The sequence below is a fragment of the Eleutherodactylus coqui genome, chromosome 13 (assembly GCF_035609145.1).
Source record: "Eleutherodactylus coqui strain aEleCoq1 chromosome 13, aEleCoq1.hap1, whole genome shotgun sequence".
NCBI classification, from domain to species: Eukaryota; Metazoa; Chordata; class Amphibia; order Anura; family Eleutherodactylidae; genus Eleutherodactylus; species Eleutherodactylus coqui.
The window spans coordinates 66,121,684-66,130,278 of NC_089849.1; the positions used below are offsets into that span (position 1 = coordinate 66,121,684).

General features: G+C 40.3%; 1 protein-coding gene across 3 annotated transcripts in view; it reads left to right on the forward strand.

The window, feature by feature from the left end:
- Positions 1-4,607, forward strand: part of TNRC6C (trinucleotide repeat containing adaptor 6C) — a 108,162-nt gene extending 103,555 nt beyond the window's left edge. For all 3 annotated transcript variants that reach the window (XM_066587460.1, XM_066587461.1, XM_066587462.1), the window contains one exon: positions 110-4,607. In XM_066587460.1, the coding sequence (XP_066443557.1) occupies positions 110-470 (361 nt within the window). In that variant the 3' untranslated portion in view covers positions 471-4,607. The remainder of the gene's footprint in view (positions 1-109) is intronic.
- The last annotated feature ends 3,988 nt before the right edge of the window (positions 4,608-8,595 follow it).

Genomic DNA, 8,595 nt, shown 5'->3' on the forward strand with positions numbered 1-8,595 from the left:
CTATTGATAGTGTGGTTTTACCATTGTTCACCTTCAATATAGCAAACCTTATAAACATTTTTATCTTCACGCTAACCTAAATGGCTGAATCTGATTTTCTTCTGCACAGGTGCGTCCTGAGTAACACTACCATTCTGGCAGAGTTTGCTGGTGAAGAAGAAGTGAATCGTTTCTTGGCACAAGGGCAGTGTTTGCCCCCCACTTCCAGCTGGCAGTCTAACACTGGGAATAGTCAACCTCGACTAGGTGGAGGTGGGGGCTCTCACAACATGGTGCGCAATGACACCGCCCACTGGAATCCGCCTTGTTTAAGTGGCAAGGGAAGCAATGACCTTCTTTGGGGCAGTGTCCCCCAATACTCCAACAGTTTGTGGGGCCCATCTGGATCAGACGATGCGAGGATCATTCGCAGTCCGACACCTCTTAACACTTTGCTGCCGGGAGACTTGTTGAGCGGGGAATCCATCTGAAGAAATGTTGCACTTGGATGCTATGAATTTCTAAATCATCAGCACTAACTGAAAACTTCAAAACAAATAATATCCAGTCCTTTCCAGTCCAGGCTTTGTGAAGACTTCATCTTCTTCAGACCCAAGTCTTCTCTCCATGCAGTATCTTCTCCTTCTCATCCTCCCCACTGCACCCTTGTGAACTGTTTAGAGAAACAGTATGGGGGCATGGGAGGGAAGGGGATAGGAAGGGTTCAGGAGGAAGGGAAGGGTCTGTTTCTCCTTTAGTACAAGTGGTCAAGCAATTTTTCTTAAGTTTTTAAAGTGTTCAAAAAAGAAAAATGATCAACGCTGCTTTTGCTGGATCTTGAAAGTAAGGGCACTTTTTCATACGACGGGGCTGGAAGAGGGTTGCTTTGAGAGCAAGGGGAATAGTAGGGTGGGATTTAAAAGCCTATTTTGAAACAAGCCTTGGTCTTTTATGCACATCAGATGGGGCCCGTCAAGTAAGAGGGGCAGAAGCAAGATCTGCATATTCTTGTCATTCTGTATGAAGTTAATATTGGTACGGAAACAATTAAATGAAGGCTCTAGTTTAACATCCCCCTTGAATCTGCCTATGCACATAACCTTTGTCCAGAGCCTTTGCGGTTTTTTTGTTTTTGTTTTTTTTTTAGTTTTTTTTTTTGTTTGTTTGATCCCTCTAAAACGTGTTCTAAAGCTTCATATCAGTCATTAGATATACTTGAATCCAGCAGATCTACTCCATGTTTGCTTCTGTCAGGGTTTTGGGCCTCAGCTATACTGTTTGTGCAAGTGTCTATGCACTTTCAAAGGGGCATGTCACGTGATTTCCAAGAAGTGACAAAATATAAATGTGCGCACAGGTTCCTTTCTGAAATCCATCCCTCTTTTTTTTTTTTTTTTTCTATATGACTGTTTGCTATTACCACCCACAATTCTGTGCACAATAATATGAGCAGTTCAGGGGGGATTTTTTTTTTCTTTTTTTCGTTTTTTTTTTTTTCCTTTTTGTTGGGTTTATTATTGCTTTTATGCTTTTTAGGTCAGTTTAAATAGATTTATCTTGTACTTATATACTTTTATCTTCACCTTTTGACTTTGCACTGAAATTTTCAACGCCGCATACAGACCTTGCGGTTAACCAATTGGTTAAAAAAAAAACATATGTATGATCATATGTATGTATGCATATATATCTAATATATATACATACACACGTATATATACTCTCTACGAGCGTGGAAAGAGGGACAGAGTTAACACGTATCTATGTTTACTCAAGGACTTATTTTTCAAAAAAGAAAAAAAAAATTGCAGCGTGCTTATCTCTGAAGAAAAACTCACAAACATTTGTCTACCTTTCCAATGATTCATCTTTGGGGAGTAATGCATATTTATGGACACTTGGATCTATTCGGGATATTTGCTTTGGCTCTTGGACTTACAAACTGGAGCAACCGCCATGAGCAGATCCCTGAAAAGAACACTGCAGAATGCAGGTTTTGAACTGCGTCTAAATGCAGAAGCCTCTCCTGGCTCTAACCTGTTTACAAAACTCTTCGTTTTATGTTACTCTGTGTTTTCTGCTTTTCTCCAAAAACAAGTACAACTGAAAAAAAAAATGAAAAAAAAAGTAAAAAAAATGTAAAATCAAATAAGTGAAAAAAAGAAACTTCCATTGAATTTCAAAACTCTATTTTCAAATAGCTATTCCTTTACATCTCGGGGAAAGTACCAGTGTTTTATTAAAGAAAAAAAAAGAATAACTTTAGCCATTGCTGTGCAACATTTTATTTTTCCCCCTTTTTATATTTTACATTTTTGTCAGTTTTTTTTTTCCGTTGGTGAACTAAAATACAAAAAAAAAAATTCTTTTTTTTGATCACTATCTTGCACATCGTGGATATCTTTCTCAGGAAAATGTGACATTTCCAGAGGAGTAGAACACCACAAAAACCATTTCATTGTATTTTTAAGAAAAAGGAAAAAAAAAAGATATTTACAAAAAAAAAAAAATTACATAAATGAAAAATAAAATGAAAAAAAAAAAGAAAAAAATAGATTACCCAGCTTCAAGCACTGAAAATATAAAGGGGAAAGAACTGAATAAGTACAAGAGGAAGGCAAACAATCCCTGTTTGTAGCAGTTACATATTTACCAAATAATGGACTCGAAGTGTTTCAAGAGTGCTTTATATGTTTAAAAAATTGCTTTATGTTGAATCAAAAACCATGATTTTTCTTGGCTCTTTAAGTTAGAAAAAGAAACAAGAACGAACAAGATACTTTTCCAGAGAGCTGATGGAAAGACCTTCTTTTATTACAAATGCAGCCTGTTATGTAAGTTAGGCTGAACCTTTCCCGGTTTCAAGTTTTTTGGGGGGTCCATTTCGGTGGTGTTGAACAAGCAGAATGGACTGTGAGAAGTAGATAGGCTTTAATTGGTTTTATAACATGTATGGTTTGGATCTCTGCAATGGCTGGTGCCATCTCTATTTGCTAAAACGGCCCATGAATTGTTCTGCCTTGTGGGCTGTTTCAACAGGGTTGGTATTACATGCCTGCAGTATCCCTTGGGGTACTGGAGTGGTTTATAGGATCCTGATCTATGCACAAGCCAAGTTTTGAGACAGAACTACCGTTGTTTGTTTATTTTTATTTTGTTTTTTTTTAATTTTAGTCTACTAGATTTTAATCCAAACTAATTTTGCCTGTGCAAATATTTGAACGTCCCTTTTCTCACCCTTCTGGCAAAGTAGATGGGGGAAATGACTTCAAGACAGTACAACCTGTGTATTGTAACCCCCATTTTATGTGTTGAGGGTGGGGGTTTCTTCATCAATAATATTGTACATGTTACTTCATAATGCTACCTCTGTCTGCCATACACTGCCCTTAGATGGGCGGAGGAACAGACTGTGACATGGGAGGGCTCTTCTCCTCTCTCATCTTACTTCACAATTAGAATTTGTCTGTTACAGGCACTGGGACAATCCTTAAAACTTTGTGGCACTCCAAATGGGTTAGTTTTTTTTTTGTTTGGTTTTTTTTTTGCTTTTTGACTCTGTGCATTACGTTGCTGATCTTTCCAGCGCTTTTTGTGCTTTCTTTATTTTTTTTTTGTGTGTGTAAGACAAGAAGGTTAAACGGTTTACAAACAAAGTGAGCGGAGTGTCTGACAAGGCTTCTTTCTGTGAAGAATGTTTGTTTCACTCATTTCTGTTGGATGCAATATTGTCCCAAAGATTTAGCGGAAAAAAAACAAAAACATACGTTTTTACTACCCTTTATCTCTCGAGCTGCAAAAGGGTTATTTGTTTAATACACAAGTTCTACTGTACTAGCAAGGCAGGTTGCAAGATGTAGGCACACAGCGGGAAAGTGCATGACGCTATTGATTGTGTACAAGCAAATGTTAACTGTTCCTATGTGTGACATGCATCAATCTGCAGTTCCTCTTTCCTCTGTATTCGTCTGCAGGAATTTTGTATAAAAAGAGGTCTTTTTTTTTTTTTTTTTTAAAGTCTGCTAATCACTTTTCTGCCAGTGTGACCAACAACATAGTGCACTACTAATGTATTATATTGTGCCCCTCCCTGACAGAAAAGAGGATAAAGAGCACTTTTTGTCATGTATTGTGGGGAGTTGTTAAGAAAAAAACACAATTGAATGCAAAAATGCCACTACACAGCAGTTCTCCTACCAGAAGAGCGCCACCAACGCTTGGCACGTTGGATGCCCATAGAGCATCATTATACTCGGCTTCTTACAGGCTGGTGGAGAGTTCTGTGTACAGAAACACAAGGCATTTGAAACATTTCTTCCATGTGAAAAGATTTATATAAATATATATAAAAGAATATATAGTATTGAAGGACACACGAATCTCTCCAAATGTTATTGAATTTAAAACGAAAAAAAGCGTTTGTGTAATTTTTTTTTTTCTTTTATGTTGACGTCTTACCATGTCTGTAACTGAAATTTAAAGGACAAGAGGACGTTTGTGGCTTATTAATGTTTTTGTTTTATTTTTTTTTTCTCTCCTAGAATGTGTTTGTTAATGAATTGCACCAAAAGATGCTTTCAAAAATGTTGAAGCTTCTTAAAAACTTAATAAACTGCAGTTTTGTTTGTTTTGGTTTTTTAGGGGGGTTTTTTTGCGATTTGCCTGTTGCTTACATTGAGGCATTGGTATTTACTAAGTTCACTTGAACCATTACTGAAAACACTGCTTGACATACAAGAGATGACGAATCCTTTTCAATGGTTGTCACTGTTTTAGTATATATTTGCCATTGTCTGCAAAATAATGCTCGAACATCTAATGGATAGATCCCCTACACACCAAAAGTCCAGTTCAGCCTTATTCAGGTGAGTCACATTACTGGATCCCTGTACTTTGGTGATAGGGAGAGCATCAGCTGGATACTTGGGGTAAGCTCGCACCACGGTTGGAGTGATAAATATAACCATGTGTAAAGAAAAGCTGCACTTCTAGGTAAAAGTGAAGAGGTTAATGTAATGGTACAGGAAGAAATCTGAAGTATTTACTGCTGGGAGGAGACTATTTGTATATGGCAGAACTCCTCTTTGTCCAAATTTGCTTGTGATGACCATTAATTAGGGGCCCATGACGCAGTTAGTTGGTCTAGAGATTCTTTCTTCCAAAAGATAGTAGGTTAGGGATGATCCTTCAAAATGGCTCTGCAGTGTGTTACGGAGGTGTAACTACCTTCTTTTTTAAGCAGGTAGGGTGTTTGATCGGCGTACTTTTAAATTGTAAGTACCCCAATCACACACCCCATGTGCTTGGAAAAGTAAGTAGTACGCCTCCGAAATGCATTTCAGAGGTATCTTGAAGGATCCCCCTCTAACATACTATCCTTTGGAATAAAGTCTCTAGATCAACTACCTACATCATGGGCACCTAATTAAGGGTTATCTCAAGCAAACTTGGACATCAAGGAGTTCTGCCATATACAAACAAACTCCTCACAAAAATGAGTACTGTATATACTCTAGTATAAGCCGAGTTTTTTAGCACAAAAAAATGTGCTCAATAATCGAATGGCTGTGATTGGTTTATCAAGTGCTGGCTGGCGCTTGATCCAATCACAGCGCTGACGGTGGGGGATTTCAAAACCAAGCCATGCCGATGACAGTGGGGAGAAGACTGAGGCAGCTTGCTGCACCGCCGGGACAAGCATTGCGCCGGGGACATAGAAGCCGGCTGAGAGGTGAGTATTGCGGGGTTTTTTTTTACCTAGTATATACTCGAGATATAGCTAGGCTTATACTTGAGTTAATAAGTTTTACCAGTTTTTTGTGGTAAAACTTATTGACTCGGCTAATACTCGAGTATATATGGTACTTCAGATTTCTTCCTATGCCATTACATTAACCTCTTCACAATTACATAGAAGTGCAACTTTTTGTTTCAAATTGTTATGCATATTTGTAAGGCGAAGGCTTGGCTGATTACTGAGAGCCAGGCTCCTGCTCTAACTGCCAGGAGCAGAGAAACCTCAGATTCTGGCACTTTAAACCCTTGCAGGCCAACAAGCAATAGCAACTGCAACATGTAAGCAGATGACGGGGCTCATTTTGTGATGCATTGGCACAGTCTAATTGCAAAGTACCAATGGGTTCCCATGGCAGCTGGACGAAGGCCTTCATGTCTACCATGTAGTTCAACCTCCCGTGTATCTCCAAACATGGAGATGGGGAGGTCTTATTATACTTAGCAAGCTCAGTTTACGTCCCCCCGCTGCTCTCCACGGCTCTGACGCATTTCCCGCATTCTTCGGCCGCTCGCACATCACTTAAAACAGTTTTTTGTGGGGAAATAATGTATTAAATAATGTATTAAAGTGGATAAGATACTGAACAAAATTTCAAAAACGCGACATGTTTGGTATGAAGGCGTTTCTAACGACACAGACAATTAAAATATTTTATTTATGTCGCTTGGTGAACATTGTAAAAATTGTTTTTAAAAGTAATGCCAGAATTGTTGTAATAAAACTGACACATCACATTCTATGTACCCCAGAGTGGTCCCTTTTAAAAAATACATCTCGTCGTCCCGTCTCTTCCCCACCCCCCCCCCCCCCCCCCCAAAAAAAAGCCCTCATATGACTATGTCAATGAGTTATGTGTCTTGCAGTGTGATGATGAAAATCACTTGGTCCTTACGCGTAAAAGAGGCAGGCCTCTAAGGGGTTAATCTTTCTTTTTTTTTTTTAAATCCGTTTTTATTGATAATTTCCAATATATGATAGACATTTAATACATGAAAGCAATACAAAACAACTCGGTCAGATGAAAAGGGACTACTCGTTCAACATGTCAGGTCGAAGCCAAGTCGTCTTGCTAATAAGCTTAACAGTGAACTTGTTAAAGATGGTTGGGGTGACTCACAGACAAGATGTACAGGTTCGGGGGGGGGGGGGGGGGGGATAGCTAATAGATTCATACAGTAAGCAAAATCCTATAAGTTAGCGCTTCTGATCAGTGCGTGAGTAACGCCAGGCTGGGGTGCTCGGTCTCCGCCTCGTCCCACCTCCAAGCACAGACTGGGCGTAACCGCCTCGTCCGTCTCTCCCGGACAAGACAATGAAAGGACTACAGCTCAAGGCGCAATCTACGCCAAGGGCTCCATAGTTCCAGGTATTTGTCATGGTTACCTTTGGACCAGCTAGAGAGTTCCTCCAAATTGCAGGACAAATCCATTTTATCTCTCCATTGAGATAGTGAGGGAGGTAGTTTTTGCATCCATAAAGAAGGGATAAGTGCCTTTGCTGCGTCAAGTGCCTGTGCCAATAGTTTCTGCTTTAAAGGGTGAAAGCACCCAGATGGTCTCCATAGAAAGATAATCTCCGGGGTCAGTGTAAAATTACGTGCTAGCTTCCTAAGATTTCTCTCCACTTCGTGCCAGAAGGGGATCAAGATCTGGCATTCCCACCAAATGTGTAAGTAAGAGCCTGTGCCCGTCCCACATCTCCAGCATTTATCGCATGTAGTTAGTTTGTGGTCAGAGAGCCACTGAGGTGTCCTGTACCATCTAACAAAGTAGTTTGTAATGGGCCTCCTGTGAGAGAATGCATTGGTGCAGGCCATATGCCAACTTCAAGATTAGTTGGATGTCAGAGGGAGATAAAGCGATATGTAGTTCCTTCTCCCAAGAGGAGAGGAATGCGCGCTTCGAAGTTAGAGAGGGTGAAATAAAGTGCTTCTGAAGGAAAGCTATTTTCCTGTGGTTAGGTCTGTTCTCATCCACTGTTTTCTCAAAAGGAGTGAGAGGTCTTGTGGAAGGATGTGTCTTAAGAAAGTCCCCAATTATTCCTCTTACGTGCGCTAAATGTAAGAATGACATAGGCTGGTCGGGCAGAAGGGAACGCACAGTTTAACTCGGGCCCAGGTGGGCCATAGCCTGTAACTCCCTAATGGGTCTGTTCTTGAATTTAGCCCAAATCTTACTGAGGCATGGGTTTGAAGGGGTCCCCATAAGGCTAGGCAGCACGCATAGGGGAACGATCGGGGAGGGCGTTGGAGCCAGCGTCTCCCTTCGTAGATACCAAATCTCACACGACCCCCGCAGGAGGGGGTTGAATTTCTTATTTCTGTAGAGATTTTTCCTAGGAAACCACAGATCCTCCGCCAGGGAAGCGCCGTAGGTCTCACCGACTAAGTGCTGCGGTAGTGGGTCTCTTGTAGGAGTGGTCGACTCCAGCCAGTAGCTGAGGTGAGATGCTAAGTAGAAATCGTGGATGCAAGGCAGGCCAATCCCCCCTTCTTCTCTTCTCCGTATCATAAGGCTATACGCTAACCTTTGTCTTTTCAATCTCCATATGAAATTAGTGAATAATGAGCGAAAGGTATGGAAGAAAATGGGGGGAAGATAGATCGGAAGGGTTCGGATCTGGTACAGGATTATTGGGAAGATATAGGATTTTAGTATGTTTTTCTTTCCAAACCACGAGATATATGGGTGGTCGTAGCTCTGTAAGAGGGTCTTTATTTTAGCAATAAGCAGAGGAAAATTGAAGAGATACAAATCCCCAGTTTTCTTTGTGAGTTTTATCCCAAGAAAGTCAATTGCAGAATTGGACCAGGAGAATGG